Source organism: Heteronotia binoei, chromosome 11, assembly GCF_032191835.1.
Source record: "Heteronotia binoei isolate CCM8104 ecotype False Entrance Well chromosome 11, APGP_CSIRO_Hbin_v1, whole genome shotgun sequence".
NCBI lineage: Eukaryota > Metazoa > Chordata > Lepidosauria > Squamata > Gekkonidae > Heteronotia > Heteronotia binoei.
In genome coordinates, this window is record NC_083233.1 from 45,865,055 (window position 1) to 45,886,113 (window position 21,059).

Here is a 21,059-nt window from a genome sequence, read left to right on the forward strand (position 1 = left end):
GAATGAGAAATTTCATGTCAACCTGTCAGTTGAAAAGCGCATGAAAAGTGAGGGCATTTGGTATGGTGTTTGTTAATGTCCTGGAGCGGCACAGAACTGGTGATGGAGGATGGGGTGGCCCCATAGCTATTCAAAAAGACTGCTGGGTTTATTTTGTCCCTTGCTCCATTTCCAAGTTGTTGTGTTCATTGCTCTTCTTCTGACATAAGGGAAGTCATAAAGGAACAGAGCCTAAGGCCTGGACAATCATGAGGTGGAACCTCATGTTTATCACTATTCTAAGATGTGTTGGTGATGGTTAATAAATACTGCACAGGGATTTGGGTTTTTTAAAGAAAGATGAGAACAATAAAGGACAGGTCTAATAACTATTATTAGCTATGACATCTTAATGGAACCTCTGTATTTCAGGGAAATATACCTCTGATTGTCAGATGCATGGAAACCAACAACCTTCATGCTCTGGACTTCTTGGAGGTATGGAAACAAGACTAGATGGGGGCTATTTCCAATGTTTATCATTACTATCCCAAGGATTCTGGCATAGGCAATTGCAGACTGAGACACATTACCTCAAACGGTACACTTCTAGATGTGCAAATATGTATGGAAGTAAGGGGGCAGAGGTACGAGGGTTTTATCTCCATCACAGCTGCCCCGGAAGGTCTTTGTGGTGTGCAGGGGGACAAAGCAGAAGAGCTACTTTACATTTTATGAGGTCAGGTGAATCCACTCTGAGGTGTTTTAACACACACTGTTTTTATCCATCCAGCTGCTTTCTCTTTAGCGCCAAGTGCAAAGTAATGCACATTGGGGCCAAGAATCCCAGCTACAAATACAAGTTGATGGGGTGTGAACTGGCAGAGACAGACCAAGAGAGAGATCTTGGGGTCATGGTAGATAATTCACTGAAAATGTCAAGACAGTGTGCGTTTGCAATAAAAAAGGCCAACGCCATGCTGGGAATTATTAGGAAGGGAATTGAAAACAAATCAGCCAGTATCATAATGCCTCTGTATAAATCGATGGTGCGGTCTCATTTGGAGTACTGTGTGCAGTTCTGGTCGCCGCACCTCAAAAAGGATATTATAGCATTGGAGAAAGTTCAGAAAAGGGCAACTAAAATGATTAAAGGGCTGGAACACCTTCCCTATGAAGAAAGGTTGAAACGCTTAGGGCTCTTTAGCTTGGAGAAACGTCGACTGAGGGGTGACATGATAGAAGTTTACAAGATAATGCATGGGATGGAGAAAGTAGAGAAAGAAGTACTTTTCTCCCTTTCTCACAATACAAGAACTCGTGGGCATTCGATGAAATTGCTGAGCAGACAGGTTAAAACGGATAAAAGGAAGTACTTCTTCACCCAAAGGGTGATTAACATGTGGAATTCACTGCCACAGGAGGTGGTGGCGTCCACAAGCATAGCCACCTTCAAGAAGGGGTTAGATAAAAATATGGAGCAGAGGTCCATCAGTGGCTATTAGCCACAGTGTGTGTGTGTGTGTATATATATATATATATATATATATATATATATATATATTTGGCCGCTGTGTGACACAGAATGTTGGACTGGATGGGCCATTGGCCTGATCTAACATGGCTTCTCTTATGTTCTTATGTTCTTATGTTCTTGTGTTGGAACTCCAGGAGGGCAGTGAAGTGCCAAAACTATACCAATCAAGCCCACAGGAGGCTCAGCAGGATGATGTGTGACGCCTGGGGATGCGGGTGGTGCAGGGGACTCCCTTTCAAACTGGCCCAGTGTCGCTTCTTTGTCTCTCTGGGCTGATCTTAGCATTTCTGTAAAATGTTCAAAAGACAAATATTGTAATCCTGCCAACAACACTATAAGGTAGGTCTGTATTATTGTTGAAGGTTTGTTTTGGTTTTTGGAAAGTTATCTTTCATTAATGTATTGTGATTTTTTTCAAAAAAAATGCTTTTTAAAAATGATTTTCTAGTTTGGTTTAATGAATTTTAGTATTCTATAGTGATTTTTTCCCCTGTTGTTTTAAATGCTATACTATTCATTTTGGTTTTTTTTTTTAATACTTTTATTGCACATTCCACACTTCCCATTCTTCAGACTGTCTTAAAAACATTCATTTCCTTATTACTTTAAACAGATTTTAAAACTGCAAAATGGATCTGGGCGGGGCTGTTTTTGAACAGGAATGCACAAGAATGCAGTTGCAGCTGGCTTGGTGTGTGGCCTAATATGCAAATGAGTTCCTGCTGGGCTTTTTCTATCAAGAAAGCCTTGGGTCTGGGGGAGGGGCACAAGGTTTCTTGGTGAAAACCTAGGGAGGCAGCCAATTAGTAGCCAGCTTCTGGGTCAAACTTACAGATTCAATTATTTTCAGAACCTGACCCTGGAAAGGTAAAGGTCCAAAAGCAGGAAGGATGCTTCCAAAGCACCATTATTGCTTGAAAAATGGTAACTATTTCCCTTAGCTGCTGTGCTGCACTAGCTTACATGACAAGTGTTGCTATACAGTTACACTGATTCCTTGATGTTTTCCTTTTGAGATGCTGCAGACTCACCCAATTTATGTCAAAGAAGTGAATTTTGCAGGAAGCAGGTTGACGGTTGAGCTTACCACTGTCAGTTGCAGTAATCAAACAAGAGTAACCTGCCAAACAACCACAAATGGGGCAACACACAAATGGGTAATGGTAGGGGGAAGTAACATCAAGGTGCAACTGATTTACAGCACTCTCGCAGGGTTTTCAAGCTAAGAGCCTGCCTTTGCAGAGTGACCCTGGACTTCCTTAGTGGTCTCCCATCCAGATGCTAATCAGGGTTGACCCTGCTTAGCTTCTGAGATTGGGCTAGCCAGGGCCAAGTCCAGGTCAGAACTGTATTCAGTTGTTGCAATCAAATGAGAGCTGATCACTGGAGTAACCTGCCAAATGACCACAAATGAATTGATGCACAGGTGGGTAGTTCATAAAAAAATGGTTGCATGATTTTGACTGGAAACAGGATGTGAACTGAACCAATGGGCATCCCTAATAAACTTCAGCTCTCCACTCTTTTGTGGAACAAACTGAGAGCCCTTTCAGATAGATCCCATTCAGGGAGATTCCATAGGACTGCCTGGTGACCGCTTTCATTTTGATGTTCTTTGCTTATTTTCCCTCTTCCATCCCTGCCTGCTAAGAATATCTTCATTTACTGAATTTTCAGTTTCATACGTTCACTAATGATAATGGAGTCTCTTCTCCGGGGGGAAAAAAAGTGTGTTCCTCTCCAAAGTGACTCCACTATTGAAAGATCAAGATGGGTAGCTGTGTTCATTGGTCTGTAGCAGTAGAAAAGAACACCTTATAGACTAACAAAATTTGTGGCAGGTTAACAGCTGAAGAAGTGAGCAGTGACTCACAAAAGCTCATATCCTGCTACGAATGTTGTTAGTCTTTACGGTGCTACTGCCTCTTGCTCTATTCTACTGAAAATGTGGTGAGGTTACACATCTCTGCCTTGTTGCTCACAGACCTATTTGCTTCTGAAGAAGCGAGGTCTGACTCATGAAACCTCATGTTGAAATAAATGTTCTTAGTCTTTCAGGTGCCATTGGACTTCTGTTTTATTTCACTTACTTGACAGCCAGAGTGATGTAGTGGTTACACTTTGGACTAGGATTTGGGAAGCCCAGGTTTGCATCCCTACTCTGTTCTGGCTTCTTGCTTGGATATCTCATATATTCTCAGCCTATCCTACCTCACAGGATAGGAGAAAATTGGAGAAAAGGAGAAAATGGTAAGGCAACTTTAGGTACTCCTAAGGAGAAAAATGGGGTGTAAATGGAAGAAAATAAGATAAGATTACTCATAAATCCCAGTATTTATTTTATTTATATTATTTTTAATCCGTCTTTCTCACTTGGACTCAAAGTGGATTAGACAGAGCGAGTCAATACAACCAACACGATGGGACAATCGGTAAACAATGCAATACGAATTAGAGTTGTAGAACCAACCAGAAGTCTAAAAACAGAATTGAAGCAAAGCTTAAATATTAACGTGACACATTAAATGATGCAAACATTATACCATAGGAGCCTAGTTTCAGCAAGCTATACACAGTAGTATGAACCAAAGTCCCTAATAATTTATCCCAGTAATTTTGTGAAACAGTATAGTGCAACTCTATTGCCTATGTAGAAAAGCCCTCTTGAATAATTCAGTTCTGCATAGTGTGTGAAAAGCCAGGAAAGTGGGAACCTTCCTGACCTCTTCGGGCAGGCAGTTCCATAAGGTGGGAGCCACAAAAGAGATGGCATGTGTATGGGCACTTGTTGATTTTGCCCTTTTATCAGCTGGCACCTGCAAAAGACCCTGCTCCAGTACGCAAAGCTGTCATAGCAGAGCATAGAGGAGAATCATAGCGTTGGAAGGGACCTCCAGGGTTGTCTAGTCCAACCCCCTGCACAATGCAGGAAACTGGCAGTCTCCCAGATATGAAGCCATGAAGGTCTTTGTATGTGGTAGCAAATACCTTAAAATGAGCCTGGTAACTGATGGGCAGTCTCTTGTCTTATTTTAGAAAAATCTAAATCTTGCAGAAGGCAAGCCCTCCTCCCAGAATAAAGCATGCAAAGTGGAAATTTACTACAAAAATAAAGCATATTTTCATTGATTTTTCCTCAGTTGCATAATTATATGCACAGAAATGATTTTCATCAACCACGTTTTTTTTGGGGGGGGAGCGGGGGTGGTTTCAAAGACAAGCAGATGACAAGTGGAGTGATGCTAGATCTTGTGCTATTCCAGATGTAAACTGTCCCCCAGTCTCAAACTAGTGACCCAGGAAGTTCTTAGTTGGCCAAGGCAGGGGGAGATGAAAGCAAGCAGAAATGAAAATCTGCTCTCCGCTGTGGCTTCTGCGTTCACAACCAGAAGCACATGATGGTTGAGGAGATATAATAAGGTCCGACAAGAAAAAACAAATAAGGTCAATAATATGGTGAACAACATGCCTCAGAGTTACAACCCTGAAAGCTTTCTCAGCCCTGGATGTGAATCAGCTGGTGGTCTCAGGGGACTCATTGCTTTCACGGTCATTCAGTTTTTCCAGCTGCTGATTCCAATTCCAGTTGTTTCTCAACCCTCCATTTGGCCTTCTTCTCTGTGTTTATCTTTAGCAACGTGTCCTCTCTTTTAGCAGCCTATGAAAACAAGACATTTGCTTAGTAAACCTTTCCCAAAATGCAGTACCATGTGGCCATTTGGATTCCTGCTTGATGAACACCAGTCCCATAAAGACCCCCCCATCTTACCTAGGGTTGCCAACCTCCAGGTTGTGGCTGGAGATCCCCCAGTATTACAATTGATCTTCAGATGACAGGGATCAATTCACCTCGCAAAAATGGCAGCTATGGCATTGTGACCCAAACCTGGCTCTCCTCAGGCTCCGCCCCCCCCCAAATCTCCAGGTATTTCCCAACCCAGAGTTAGCAACTCTAATTTGACCACAAAAAATTGCCCTGTTGATTTCTTTGCTGTTGGGCCAGTTTGGGTGTGGGGAGGAAGGAGGTCATTTCCTCTTCCCACCCAACCATTTTGGATTGCTCTTTTTATGTTTTATACTGTTGACATCTTTTTATTGTATTTTATTCAAATGCTCTAACTTGTTCACTTGGAAATTTATTGAGAGGCAGTATAAAAATAACATCAAAAAAGTAAATATATATGAGCTACTGTTTGCTGATGATGCTGCACTTGTCTCCCACTTGGTATCAGCTCTGCAGCATATGACGTCCTGCTTTGCAGAGGCTGCCAAGCTATTCGGCCTAGAAGTTAGTCTGAAGAAGACAGAAGTTCTCCACCAGCCTGCACCCCAGGAAGATTATCACCCTCCTTGCATCACTGTGGGTGAATCAGTTTTGAAGACAGTCCAGCAGTTCAGCTACCTGGGGTGCATCATCTCCTCAGACGCCAAGATCGACAAGGAGATTGACAATAGACTGGCAAAGGCAAACCGTGCATTTGGCCAACTGCATAAAAGAGTGTGGAGCAACAAGCATCTGAAAAAAGGCACAAAGATCAATGTTTACAAAGCGGTTGTGATGACAACCCTCATCTACGGCTCCGAATCGTGGGTTTTATACCGTCATCACCTGCGACTCCTTGAGCGCTTTCATCAGCGCTGCCTTCGCACCATCCTCAACATCCACTGGAGTGACTTTGTGACCAACACTGCAGTCCTCAAGCGGGCGGAGGTTACAAGCATCGAGGCATTGTTGTTGAAGACGCAGCTGCGCTGGGCAGGGCATATCTCCAGGATGGAAAACCACCGCCTTCCCAAAATTGCCCTGTATGGCGAACTTTCCACCGGCCATCGAAATAGAGGGGCACCAAAGAAGAGGTACAAGGACTCCCTGAAGAAATCCCTTGGTACCTGTTGCATTAACCATCACCAGTGGTCTGTCCTAGCCTCAGATTGCAAAGCATGGAGGCACACCATCCACCAGGCTGTCTCTTCCTTTGAGAACGCACGCATAGCTGGTCTTGAGGATAAAAGGAGATTGAGGAAAAATTGTACTGCTACAGCACCAATCCCAAATCAGACTTTTCCCTGCAGCCACTGTGGCCGGACCTGCCTGTCCCGCATTGGTCTTGTCAGCCACCAGCGAGCCTGCAGCAGACGTGGACCACTGCACCTTTCTTAAATCTTCGTTCGCAAAGTCAAGCCGAGATATATATATATTTACTTTTTTGATGTTATTTTTATACTGCCTCTCAATAAAAAACATAAATAATAAAAAACATAAAAAATAAAAAGAGCAATCCAAAATGTTAAAATTGTGGCAGAGATTTAAAGGTTCCCAACTAGTAAAGGTAAAGGTAGTCCTCTGGGGTGACGTTGCATCATGACCTGACCTTGGAAGGATGGAAGGCTGAGTCAGCCTTGAGCCGGCTACCTGAACCCAGCTTCTGCCGAGATCGAACTCAGGTCATGAACACAGCTTGGACTGCAATATCACAGCTTGCCACTCTGCACCACAGAGCATTTGTTTCCCAACTAGTAGCTGTGATTAAAGTAGTATAAAACAGCATAAACATAACATAAAATGCAGCACAAGCCCTCCAGGTCAAGCAGCCTGAAAGAGCTACATTTGTGTGTATGATTCATATGTGTTTGTGTGTGTGTGTGTGTATGTGTAATAGGGCTGCCAGCTCTGAGTAGGGAAATTCCTAGAAATTTAGGGGGCTGGAGTTAGGAAGGGTGAGATTTGGGGAGAAGCAATGTATAAAGCCATAGATGCCAAAGGAACTAATCTCTATAGTCTTCAGATCACTTATAATTCCTGGAGATCTCCAGACTCCACCTGGAGGCTGGCAACCCTAGGTGGAGGGAGAATCAAATCTACAGCATCCCAGGGAAAAGAAAGGGGTTTTTTGTCAACTTTGCTGCAGGGCTCTGTCCCCAGATCTAGATCCACTGAATCTAGTGGTGTCCTTTCTGAATCCACCCAAAGCCACTGTGTTTTGACCCCCCGAACCTGCTTGATTCCAGCTCTAGGACCAAGCCCTGGTTTGGTTTTGGACTCGCACTGCATGCTGCCTGCCTCCTGCTCAGAGCTAGCATGTAGCTTGCAGTGGCTCACCTTCACATCCTGCAAATGTGCTCAGTAAGGGACATGGAAGGTGGAATCTTTGCATCAATGAGCCAGTCCGTCCTGGGGTGTTTTAACCAGTCCATGGATTGGGTTGCTAACTTCCATGTGGAGCTTGGAATCTCCCATAATGACAACAGATCTCCAGATGAAAGAGCTCTGTCCCCCTGGAGGAAATGGCCCACTGAGGTCCCCCTCTTCCCCCAAACACCACTCTCCCCTAGTTCCACCCCTAAATCACCAGAAATTTCCCAAACCCAGGAGGGGGTTTTCCTGGCCGGAGAAAGTATGATGAGGCTAGGGATGCCTTGGGATTTTGGGAATGGAGCCTGAAAAGCATGGGGTTTGGGGAGGGGAGGGGCCTCAGCAGGATATAATGCTATACTGTACACCCTCCAAAGCAGCCATTTGCTCCAGGGGAACTAATCTCTGTCACCTGGAGATCAACTGTAATAGTGGGAGATCTCCAGGTGCCACTGGGAGGCTGGCAACCTTATGAAAATCTCTTACCTGTTTGCCAGAGATGACCATGGCCACACATCCAAGCAAGGTCAGTGCCATCATGATGTAGCAAATTCGAATCCGCAGCTGATTCTGAGCAGAGGTAATCACCTGGATCCTGCAAAACAGTCAAACGACTGGGTTGGGGCTGGAAGCTACAGTGGGGTCCTGCCTCAGCAAGAAGATGAGAACACTGTGTGGAGAAGAATTCAGGCTGCTTCTGGTGGCATGGATTCCCAAACATGCCAATTTTCTGCGCAGCCATGAGGACTAGAACCCTTTCTGGTTACTGTTTGTCTGGAAGCTGGGTTTAGTGGCCTTTGTCAGGCATAGCTTTTTTTGTAGCAGGAGCTCCTTTGCATATCTGGCTACGCCCCCAATGTAGCCAATCCTTTTGGAATTAACAGTAGGCCCTGTACTAAGCACTGTAAGCTCTTGGAGGATTGGATACATCAGGGGTGTGTGGCCTAATATGCAAAGGAGTTCCTAATACTATAAAACCCCTACAGGCTGCCATATTGTGCTCTCTGCTTAATAGAATGCCAAGGACAATGCCATGCTCCCCATTATCTTGAGCAATAGGAAATCCCAGAGTCAGCTGCCAGACCCATTTCCTTGTAAGGAAATAACACTGGAGATTTCTGGCCTTTTCTTTTCTTTTTTTTGTAACAACGGTTTATTTAGAGATATGCAAGCTGAGCACAGGGGACCTTGGCAGACACCCAGTCTTTAAAGCACCCTCCATTTTTCCCAAAGCAAACAGCTTGCAGCCTCTACTGCTCTACCAGGATGCTTTTGGCCAACAGCTTGGACCCTTTTGCCAGCTAAGCTAGATCTCAGCCCCGCCTCCCCAAGCGTTTATAGCACGGGGTAGACAGCAGCCATCAAAAGCCATCAATACTCGTTTCTGTAAGTATCTCCCAACCCTCAGTGGCCATTAAAGAAATATTGTTAGCCATTAACTAAACCAAAACCTTAAGAATCTTCCCTTGGCACAATGTAATTCCTTTCCCATGGTAATACCTCTGCCTCTCACTTCACTATCAATTGCAGAAATCAGGTAACACATGTTGAAAATTTGACTTGAAATATCAAGGGTTTGGTAGATATTCATTGCCACAATTTCTGGAAGAGGAGTCTGACAAGAGTTCAGCAGGAAGTTCACTAAGAAGGCTGTAAGTATTGTTTCTGTCCAGAATGCTGTAGGTGTTACAATACAATTGTCACGTATCTGAACAGCTGAAGAAAATGCTAGCAAGCCCTGCCTGCTTTCTTGTTCTTGAGTGTTGCAAAGCTTATCTCCAAAGGGGGGGGGTAGGAAGAAGGGGAATAAATTAATGTTTCCAAATTGACTTGGTGTATTTTAGGACAGAGATAATGATCAACACCCACACATTACACTTTCGGTATCACACAGCTTTCCGGAAGAAACACACTTCCGACTTAGAAGTATTTTAGGTGACATAGAAAATAATGGTTCTGTGGGTGTGCAGAAAAGGAATCTGAAGTCAAGATTTTTTAGGAGAGTTGAAAATGGTACTATGGAGCCACAGTTGCCTGTGCTTATTTTACTTGTCCCCTTGCTATTTCTGGTTAAATAGGTTTTACAGGTTTCTGGAGCTCTACCTCCACCCCAGCAAAATGTGCTGGAACAGAAATGACAGGAAGACAAGTGGAAAGTGTGTGCCCAGGGGTTCTCATAGCCAGGGCTTTTTTTGTAGAAAAATTCCAGCAGGAACTCATTTACATATTAAGACACACACCCTAACATCACCATTATTTCACACAGGTCTTTTTTGTAGAAAAAGCCCAGCAGGAACTCATTTGCATATGGACCACACCCCCTGATCCCAAGCCAGCCAGAACTGCGTTCCTGTGCGTTACTGCTAAAAAAATAAAAACAGTCCTGCTCATACCACTTCCTTCCTGCTCCATCCAGCTTTCTTCTCGGGCAACCTTTAAATAGCTGTGCCTACTTACGACAAAAGTGGTGGAATATCCTCTTTCTTTTTAAACCGTCCAGTCCATAATAATATCTTTTTATCGAGTTCTGTAGGTCTTCTCTCATTTCTGAAGTTATTGTGACCTTTAAAAGATAAACAAAGCTCAGCAGCAGCTTCACTTAAATAAAGAAAACCTTACTGGGAGGATGGGGTGGTGGGAATAGCATTATGTTACAAAATATGTGAAAATAAAACGACTGTTCTATGTTTTTATATATGTAAATTAATGTTTTCCACCACAACCGTCAGGCTCAGAGGAATGTTTAAAAACTGACATCTTTGAATGGGAAAAGGACTCCCCAAATGTGAGAAACCGAGATGAATAATAAATAAAATTAGCTCCCTCCTGCTTTTCCTTCACACTCTTAATGTCTGCCTGTAGGAAAACATCCAGTGTTCTGAAGGACACTCTAGATCAGGGGTTTCAGGCCGAATCTGAAATAAGGAGCCTCAGGGAGGAGCCTCAGCCAATGGAAAAAACAGGCTTTGCTCTGTAGCTCCTGTGCTATTGAGCAAGCCTTGCAAAGCAAACTGTTATGTAGAAGGAAGCAAGAGAGAGGAAGAAGGAAGCAGACGACAGCCAGTGGCTCAGGGGCCTGATAGGAGCCCTCCAGGGGCCTGCTCTAGATTAAGACTGGCTGGACCTCCAGAGGAAGGAAATTCTGAAGCTGGAGAAAAGCTGTTGAAAACGTATCTTTCTCTGCACCTGCCACCAAGATATTGAGGGGATCATAATAACAGCAGGGCAACTCCTGTGCCTGCCCAAATCCAAGGTTCAGTCCCTGTCATCTACGGTTAAAGGACCTTGGGGCCTAAAAAAGACCGTTCCCTGTTTAAGAGCTTGGACAGCTGCTGCCAGAGTAGATGCAGTAGCTTGGCTCTCCCTTTGCATGCTAATAGCCTTGGCTCAATCCCCAGTTGAAAGATCTCAGGGCACTGATGCTGGGAAGCACCCTTCTCTGCTTGAGAGCCCAGAGAGTTGCTGCCAGTCAAAGTGGACTACTTGGAGGAGAAGTCATGGTGTAGTTGTCTGAAACTGGTCCCCAGCTTAAAGATTCTCAAGTGCCACAGTTTAGGAATGACCTCTGTTGGCTTGAGACCCTGGAGAGCTGGCTGCCCATCAGAGCAGACAAGACTGAGCTAGAAGATGGACCCAACTGACTCCCCCCTCCACCAAGACTACAGCATGCATTTTACTGAGAGAGGCTGTAGGCAAAGGGCTCTGAGAAGCTGCCTATTCCTGGGTGCTGCCCTCACTAAGCCTCCAAGGCAGCTGATATCTACAGCATTTAACCTGAAAGGAAGATGATCCTGAAAATAAGACCTCCACCTAAAACAAGTTATGCTCTCTAAGTTTTAAAAATGACTTTACACAGACTTGCAACTTGTATGTATATTTAAGATGACCTCATTTTCTTGATGGCATGCCTTGGGGGGGGGGGTGCTGGTCTTCCTTTGGGGTAAATGCAGTAGCTTTTAATTAACCATTTTACAAACACATCTACTTACTCTAAGCCAAGAAGAAGCATGATGTAATGTCACGTTATAAAATTGTATTTCATGCTTTTGGATTTTATTTACTTCATTCGTACCCTGCCTTTCACCCCACTGGGGGCCCAAAGTGGCTTACATCACTCTCCTCAATTTTATTCTCACACAATCCAGTGAGGTAGGTTAGGTGAAGAGAATGTGATTGGCCCAAGGTCACCCAGCAAGCTTCCATGGCACGAATAGATTCAAACCCAGGTCTCCCAGATATTATTCCAACACTCTTAACCACTACACCACGCTGACTTTCTTGAACCTAAAGTCTACAGGTCTACACAATCAATGTGATTTCTATCAACTCATTTCTTTTTTATGGCCCTGAAAAATTGTTGGAGAGAAGACTCAAACATACTGGCATACTTACACAGTACGATTGTTCAGCTTGTGCCTGGGATTTATGCCAGTCCCTCGCCACCCTAGTTACCATATTGGCTTTGAGAATGCCAATTAACAGTGCAATCCTAAGCAAGTCAGCTCAGAATCCTACTGAAGTTTGCTCCCAAGAAAATGTTCTTTGGGTTGCACAGTAAATGCTCTAAGCTTCTTAACTGATCTTTTAGGAGGAAGGAGAGTACCAAGGCCTTCTCAAGGTGACCTGTCTTTTTCAGTTCTAGTAAACTTTGGGGAAAGGGCAGCAGGAGGGTTTTTCCCCCCTTTACTAAAAAAAAAAAAGTCAGATGGAAATGGCAAATGTCTCATCTACCTCTAGTAATTCTCTCCACTGAAATCAATAAAGCACGCAGCTCCCAGGACAAGCTTTGCAATGAAAATAGTCTCTAAATGATTTATAGTTTGTGGGCAGAAAGCACCAAGAATAAATTGCCAAGTCTGAAAGTTATAACAATGTTGCGGCTGCACTGTACACATTTCAAGAAATAGATTATTTAAAAGGAGAGAGTGTATGTGTTTACCCTTTGTTCTAGATTACCTGTTGCAAGCAAGAAATGAAAAATCATCAGCATTTAAAAATACACATGTCCTCAAGTCTTTCATTATTTATGTTTTTCCACCCTATTAACTAGAACCTTTATTAAAACAAGAGGGACAATGCGGGAGTAGAAGGGGGTAGAGTTTTAGACCCAAACTCTGCTTTGGCCATGAAGTTTATACAGTGGTCTTGGGCAAGTTGCTGGCTATCCCTCACTCTAATCTACCTCACAGGATAGCTGTGAAGCTAAATTTGGGGTGGGGAAACAATGCATGCCATCTCCTCCTCCTCCTCCTCCTCTAGAGAGAACCATAATATATCAATCCACTGACCCCCTTATTATTTCCATAAGTATATGGTATGAACATTGGTATTCAAGTATCTCAGTTTGACCTCTAACGCCTTTCTCACATTGCCAAGGATTCTCCCTTTTTCTGTTAGATTTGCAGCAATCCAATTACCTTGCAAGATACACCTTGGAATCTGAGAGCTGAATACCTCTTCCACTTACCCACCTGAAAATGCTCTCTGAAAAGCAGACCCTTGAGTCGTGGGTCCTTTTGCTTTGTTGGAAGGTGCTCTCCTTGCCCGCATTAATATTTCTGCCCCTGACGTGTGGTGGCTTCCCCACCAAGCTCTCAAGCCCCACGTGGCAGGCAGAGGCCTGTACCCAGCCATCCTCACAAGCATGGCGTAGCCCGAGTGCTGTGAGGAGTACTCGTGAGCTTCTGGCTAGGTAGACAACATGCTGGAAACTGAATCCATGGCTTAAGGCTTTAGCAAGCCAATAAGGAAGGAGCCACTCCTTCCAAGGCGAGTCAGAGACAGCTCTGGCTTTGGGCCAGTTAAGGGAGATGTCTTCCTGTACCGAGATATACTGCTGTTATGAAATTACCCTCAACCAGATCTGCTGGGTCACATTGGCTACAGCAACAAAAATCGCTGCCTTTTTAGGGCAAAAGCTAGCTGTTGATGGCTCCAATTGACCAGTGCCACTGTTGTCATAAAAGTCAATTCCTTCTTACCATTTTCTAGAGTATCTTTGCACTCCTCTTAAAAACTTCTCCTTGGGTTGCCAAATCCAGTTTGTTCAGAGATTTGGGGTTGGAGCCAGGGAGGGGAGGGACCTCAGCAGGGTATAATGCCATAGAGTCCACCATCCAAAGCTGAAATTTACTCCAAGGGATCTGATTTCCACAATCTGGAGATCAGTTGTAATTCTGAGATCTCTCCAGGCTACACCAGGAATTTGGCAACTAGGGTTCCTAACCTCCAGGTGGAAGCCGCAGATCTCCAGGGATGATTACTGATCTCCAGGTGACAGAGATCAGTCCCCCTGGAGAAAATGGCCTATTTGGAAGGTAGACTCTGGCATTTTATCCCCTTGAAGTCCCTCCCCTCCCCAAACCCTGCCCTCTTCAGGCTCTGCCTACAAAATCTACATATTTACCAATGTGTAACTGGCAACCCTATTGGCCACCATAAGCATTACCTCTGTCTTCAACTTGGCTGCCTACTTTCTTCCTTCTTGAAAAACAGGCCCATCCTCCATGCAAATCGGCAGAAATGCCTCCCATTGTTCCACTAGCTCTTCTTTGGCTGGAAAGATCCAAGCACTGGGAACTCCATCCTTTGAACTCCTCCTGTCTCCTCTAGTTCACTTGCCATGGCCTTTCTTATACTCTTCCCACTGATATGTGTGTATATTTCAGAGAGGCTTGCTAAATCAACTCTGGTACTTGGGGGAAATGCCTTTGATGGGTTCAGCTTCTGCTTCAAAGATTTCTGGCCCAGTGAACTTTAGCTGTGCCAAATGGGTGTGATTTGTCTTTGAAGCTGTAAAAGCAGACAAACACAGGCCAGCCATAAAAAGCACCTTTGCAGTGAGCCGGATCCCCGGGAACCAGGAAAATAAAAAGCTTCTCCACACAAGCTGATGAGTGCCTCATACAAAGGCATTGCTGTCACATGTAACCTGGAGGAAATGCTGTGGGGAACAGAGACTCGTTACTAGTGGTCAGGGCCTGTTTTGTACCAGGAACTTGTTTGCATATTAGGCTACACACCCCTGATGTAGCCAATCCTCCAAGAGCTCTGTCAGCTCTTGGAGGATTGGTTACATCAGGGGGGTGTAGCCTAATATGCAAAGAAGTTCCTGCTACAAAAAAAGCCCTGGTAGTGGTGAAGGGTGCTGTGCTGCTGTTTCCCTGTTCCCAGAAGAAACAAGGGTTTCTTCTGATGGTCCTTTTTAAGTACAATGTTTAACACCCCCACAATGTCTCAGTACTGTCTTATTGTGCCTCAGCACCCTCATTCAATATACACTGTAACCAGGGGGGGGGTAGAAAAAGGCCAGCAGGAACTCATTTGCATATAGACCACACCCACTGACATCACTATTTCACAAGGGGCTTTTTTGTAGGAAAAGTCCAGCAGGCAATAATTTGCATATCAAGCCACACCCCCTGACACCTAGCCAGCCGGAACTGCGTTCCTGTGCATTCCTGTTTAAAAAAAAAAAGCCCTGACTGTACTAATAATAACAATGAGTAATGGAATGGTAGCAGACGCTTTCACGGGTTAGAGAGGAGCCCACCTGAACATCTTCAGGAAACAGGCTACAATAAATGCGTTAGTTGTTTGGGTACCATGGGATTCTTCGCTTTAGATACTCCATTTTGGAAAATAGACTTGATTTGTCTGCTGATGCTCTAACACTGACATTCTCCAAAATATCAAACATCTCTATCAACAGCAGATCATGAAATCTTTCCTGGGGTGTGTGGGGCAGGGAGGATTGGGCTTTGAACAGTGCAAATGATTCAGCTGCTTCCCTCCATCTGTCCCTCATTGCTGCCTTGAAGAACACCCCCACCAGCATTACAGTTCTGGGTGTTCTTCTGCAATTCCCACTTCCTCCCACACTCGCAGGCAGGCTTTGATTGTCTTGCCATGTGATTGCTTCTCGTGGTTCTTCCTTTTTGGCAAACATTCCCTTTCCCTTTGAATGGAAATGGAAATCAGCAAGAGAGTCTCCTATTTATTGCTCATGACAATACAAAGAGGAAAACACACACGAATGTCAGGATTCTGAAATCTGGCATTTGTGTTTGCCAAGCCATATGGCGTATTGATGAAACACGGCCAAGAGGAAATAGATTGACTCTATTACATGACTTTCAGCTTGTGCTTCTGGGCTTCCTGGAGGCATCTGCCTGGAAACAGGATGGTGGATTGGATGGACCCTTGGTCCAGTCCACAAGGACTCTTCATATACTCTTAAATTCTAGGAACCAATAAGTAGTGTGGGGTAGGAGGGGCATATTGCCACCATAATGATCTGCGTATTGCTTCCTGGAAACATCCAGTTGATGTCTACCTGGAGACAGACAGTTGAATTAGTTGAAAGTTTGGTCTTGTTTAGTAAGGTGAATCTTGAGTGTGTGTGCTGATGAAAAAAGTAATACAGAAACTGGGAGGCCTTAGCAGAGCATCTGCTTTGCTAGCAAAATGTCCCAGGTTCAATCTCTAGTTAAAGTATCTGAGGAAGCAGGTGCTGGGAGACCCCCTCTCTGCCTGGAGAGCCACTGCCAGGGCTTTTTTTGTAGCAGGAATTCCTTTGCATATTAGGTCACACCCCTCAGATGTAGCCAATCCTCCTGGAGCTTATAGTAGGCCCTGTAAAAAGAGCCCTGTAAGCTCTTGGAGGATTGACTACATTGGGGGAGGGGCTAATATACAAAGGAGTTCCTGTTACAAAAAAAAGCCCTGGCCACTGCCAATCACCCTAGATGTGGGGTAGGTAACCCCTGCACATGTGCTGTCAGCACCTGGAACCAGATCTTCATCCCAGCAGCTGCGGTACTGGCAACACAGCTGGGCCCAGTGATGTGGGAAAAGGGAAGGCAACATGTATAGCTTATGCCCATCATGGGCTTCCATACCTGCCAAGTCCATGGTGATTCTCTGACATGCTAACACCACTGCTAGGACTTGGCTTGTTCTAATTGTGTCTGGATGAGTACACCCCTCCCCTCCCATTTTATTTGCCAGAACCCTACCATTTTCAAAGGTTGATATTGCAGTTTTTTTCATTTGGGGAAAAAGCTTGCCTACCCCAACAATAGACAATATTGAGCTAGATAGAACCATCAGTCTGCAGACCCCCATGTTATCCCCTTGCTGTTTCTGAGAATCCCCAGGAACAAGATTTGGAGCAGTTCAGAGGGCTGCAGCAAGAGGGGGAATTAGCAGAAATTGCCACCTCCTCTTAAGAAAAAAGGTGCCCTCTGAACTCTTTGGAACTGTGTGGGTAAATACGGTCACCCGAAGACAGGATTGTGTTTCCACTGAGAGTCAAAACTGTTTATATTAGGAAACAATAATAACCTCTGCCATTGGTTTAAGTAAGCTAGGGTTAGGTGGTTGCTTTGTAAAATGCATTTTCCACTTCTAACATGCGTGAAATAATATAATCAACAGCCCCTTAATGAATCCTGAGGGACTTCAGGGTAAATGTTCTGCTGTGGCCAGTGGAAGAGCTTTATTTCTCAAGCTGGTTTTGGGGTGACAGCTCCGCAGGTGGGCAGCCATGTGAGTCTGAAGCAGCAGAACAAATTTTGAGTCCAGTGGCACCTTAAAGACCAACACAAGTTTATTCAAAAAAAGGTATGAGCTTTTGTGTGCAGGCATGCCTCCACAGATGCCAAAACATTATGTCAAAACATCTTCATTAAATTGTATGCTTTCCTGTTCACCTTTACAGAGGCATCTGCCTATATATATGAAATGTTAGCATCCATATCTGTGCATCTGAGGAAGTGTGTCTGCACATGAAAACTCATACCTTGAATAAGCGCCACCCAAAGTACATGCTGCATTTTGAAGGGGGAGACCTAAACACCTTCAGTGCCTTTGCTTGGTTCACTATTTAAAGGAAGCCAACCCCCCACTTTTAATTAATATGAGCAGCTCATTTGGAATCATACTAATTGAACGTTTTGAAGTGAAAGGTTAGCTTTTGTAGGCATCCATTAGCTTGTCTTTTAATCAAACTCCATGGAAGCTTGACTCAAAGGAGTTCAGGTTTGCTGACACAAATGGCTTGGCACCAGAGATTCCACTGATGTTAATGCAAGTCTCTCAGCAAATTCTGGTGCAGATGCATAGGTTTTACAAACCAAAAGGTGCTCATTTTGACAGAAAATGCAGTCCAGGGCTCTCTTGGCAAGAGGCCAACTTTTTTTTTTAAACAGCTTTCATTGCTGCGTGACAACGTGCTTTTGAAACTTAGTGGAATCTCAGAAGCACTTCATGAGGGCCTGGGAACGTTTGGTGAAAGAAGAATCAAAAGAGGTCACTGGGCACCTGCATGGGGCACTAATGTATTTCCCCGGAAATAAAGACAACAGCAATTGAAGTGCCAGCCGTGAGAAGAAAGTGGCAGCTCCATGTGAGCTGCTTTTTGTCCAGGGCCAAAATCTGGGGGGCAGGAGGGCATCTCTGCCCTCCTGAGCTGATTTTCTTATGGGAATAACCCAGTGGGGGTGTTGCTTCAGCTCCTTTGATCTTACCCAAACCATCCACACCTTGGCTATTCTTGTTTCCCTCATGAGGTTAGCTGGGTGTATTTCCTTGGCTGTATGTCACAGCACCAGAGGAAAATTAGCGAGAGAACATAACCAGTGTCCTGAGCTGCAAATTAGGAATGCAGCAAACCAGAAATGCAATGATGGAGAAAGTCAGGAGTGCCCTCTGCTGGCCAGACCTCTTGTGCGTGCACAGCATCGCCTCGACTGTTGGCTCCGGCTCAGCAGACTGTCAGTGCTAAGAGAGTACTTTCCACGTTGACTGGCCTGCCATGAAATCTCTGGCTGCTGCAAAGGATTTTGGTGTATGTGTACACTGTTCATGGGGGGACGCTGACCAGGCATAGTGGGCCTCACTCTTGTTGCTTCTGTAATGCAGGCTCCACAATCTGATGAGCTTGTACACTGCAGAGGAAGATAAGCTGTCTGTTCAGAGAAGCTTGTCTGCTGTTACTGATCTTCTTCTGAGGGACCACTGGCAGATTTTAAAGGAACCTCTAAGGCAGGGTTGTCAAACATGCAGCCCGAGGAGGGCCAGATCAGGTCCCCCAGAGGGGTCCTATCAGGCCTCTGAGCAAGTCTGCTTCCTGCTCCCTCTCTCTTGCTTCTTTCTGTGTCACAGCTTGCTTTGCCAGGATTTTTCAGTTGCACAGAAGCTACAGAGCAAAGCCTCTATTTTCCCCATTGACTGAGGCCTCTCTTGGGGCAGAAGTGGGGGAGGGAGGGCTTGTTTTAATACTGACCACACTATTGCAAGAGTGCTAATACTTTAAGTATGTTTTATTTTAGGTTTGTTTTTTTTAATTTTAATTGTGTTTGTGTCCTTTATAAAATTTATATTTCTGCTACCTGGTATTACATTTTATGACATACATGGCCCGGCTTGACAAGGTCTCTTTTATGTCAGATCTGGCCCTTATAACAAATGAGTTTGACACCCCTGCTCTAAAGGTATCCCACAGCACAGTTTAGAAACCATTCTTCTAGACTACAGAATGCAGATGACATCAACAACAGTGATGGATGAGAAACACTTTACCACTGAATTTAAATGGGGGTAGAGAAATGTTTTGGTTTTTTTATCTGTTCCAAATAACACCCCCAGGTCCCAATTAAAAATTCTATATTTTATTGATTTAGGACAGCAACATGTTAAATTAACAAACAAAAAACAAATAATAATAAAATTCCCAGTATAAAAAGGTATGCAGGAAAGCCAGCACCATCCTGCCTCACTGCCACAGGCCACCCACCCATGACGGAGACTCCAGTCTCTGCCATGCCTGCCATATAGTGTGCAAGAAAACGCAAGTTTAAAGAAATTGAAGGAGAGTCGGAAAATCATTTGCTCAAACAAGGATGGCAGTTCATGCATCTTCCCTTCCATATAACACATAGCCAAAGTGCTAATCTGAGAAAATTGGACTGCTGGAACCCCAGCCTTCATGACAGGAAATTGTGAAATAGAGATGGGAAGGAAACAGACGGAGTGGTGATTGACTACAGTACCACATGTGATGAAACAATTTGGTAAGATGGTTGTTCTGTCATATCCTCCCAAGTTGTGAGAATTCTACCACACATCCTTCCATAGTCAGAAATCCAGGGCACAGAGCATGTGTGAAAGTAGTTTGAGTGCCACTGGAGAGAGGAAGTTATCCTACTTCCATTTTATCAGGGGTCACCTGAGTGGGCACGAGAGGAGGAGGAAGAGGAGGAGGTGAAGAAGAGTTGGTTTTATACCTGGCTCTTCACTACCCAAAGGAGTCTCAGAGCAGCTTACAAGCGCCTTCCCTTTCTCTCCCCACAACAGACACCCTGTGAGGTAGGTGGGGCTGAGAGAGCTCTGAGAGAACTGTGACTGACTCAAGGTCACACAGTTGGCTTCATTTGGAGGAATGGGGAATCAAACCCAGTTCTTCAGGTTAGAGTCCACTACTCTTAACCACTATACCAAGCTGGCTCACTTATCCACTACACCAAGCTGTAAAAGCCCGAGACTGTACTGTCTCAGACCACAAAGCTCAAATTTGAGGCTCCAGTGTGCTGACTGCTTCCTGAGACCCTTTCTGACACAATTTCTTTTCTGCCTCTGCAGGAGAAAGAAAAGAGAACTATGAAGTGAAAAGTGATGTTATCATTGGCTGAAGAGTTTTAAAGGATGATAGGCTAAGATGAAACTAAGCAGTACATGTAACACTGGAGAAAAATTACCCTCCCACACACACACAAAATGGAACAATGATCCAGATGTAGAAAGAAGCTCTGTACCACAAGAACATCAGTGCCATCACCATCTCCTGCTGAGATGTGCCACCAGTAAACTACGAGACCAAAAAGAGTGGATATCACCTCAGCCTGGCTGGCCAGCCAGCCACACTCAGCCCTCTGGGTATATCCACAGTTGTGTGTATGTTGCCATTCTTGCAAGAACACAGAAAAAACACAGAATGTGGAACTGGGTGCAGGATTTGGCTGAGTATCTGCAGTTTCATTCTTTAATAAAATGTTTCCAGCCCTTATTCCTGAGGGTGAGCAATTATTGCTGAAAGTTCAGAAGCGGCTGAATAAGATTCTCAGCAGCTGGGGCGGTGGAGGGGGGGTGGGGTTCAAGGGCCACTGCTCCCAGGATAACAAAAGGAGAATAAACTATAGAAACTCTTATAAATTAAAGTATAAATTATGTAGAATCAGATGAAATCATCTTTCTTTGGTACACAGATTTGAACTGCTTCCATTGCAGAACTGTGACTTTTGTGTTTTTACACTCAGCTCTTGGAACAGGTTTACTCAAAGTAAGTTCCACTAAGTTCAATAGTGCATACTTCAAAGTAAGCATGCACAAGATTTCAGCTAGAGGCACTTA

General features: G+C 44.4%; 1 protein-coding gene across 1 annotated transcript; it reads right to left on the reverse strand.

Moving 5' to 3' along the window:
• Positions 1-4,990: 4,990 nt before the first annotated feature.
• LOC132579641 (protein FAM162B-like) lies at positions 4,991-13,305 on the reverse strand. The gene is made up of 4 exons (XM_060250160.1): positions 13,121-13,305; positions 10,107-10,212; positions 8,136-8,244; positions 4,991-5,174 (listed from the first exon to the last, which is right to left on the reverse strand). The coding sequence occupies exons 1-4, from the start codon at positions 13,293-13,295 to the stop codon at positions 5,067-5,069; spliced, it is 498 nt and encodes a 165-aa protein (XP_060106143.1). The 5' UTR covers positions 13,296-13,305; the 3' UTR covers positions 4,991-5,066.
• Positions 13,306-21,059: the final 7,754 nt, after the last annotated feature.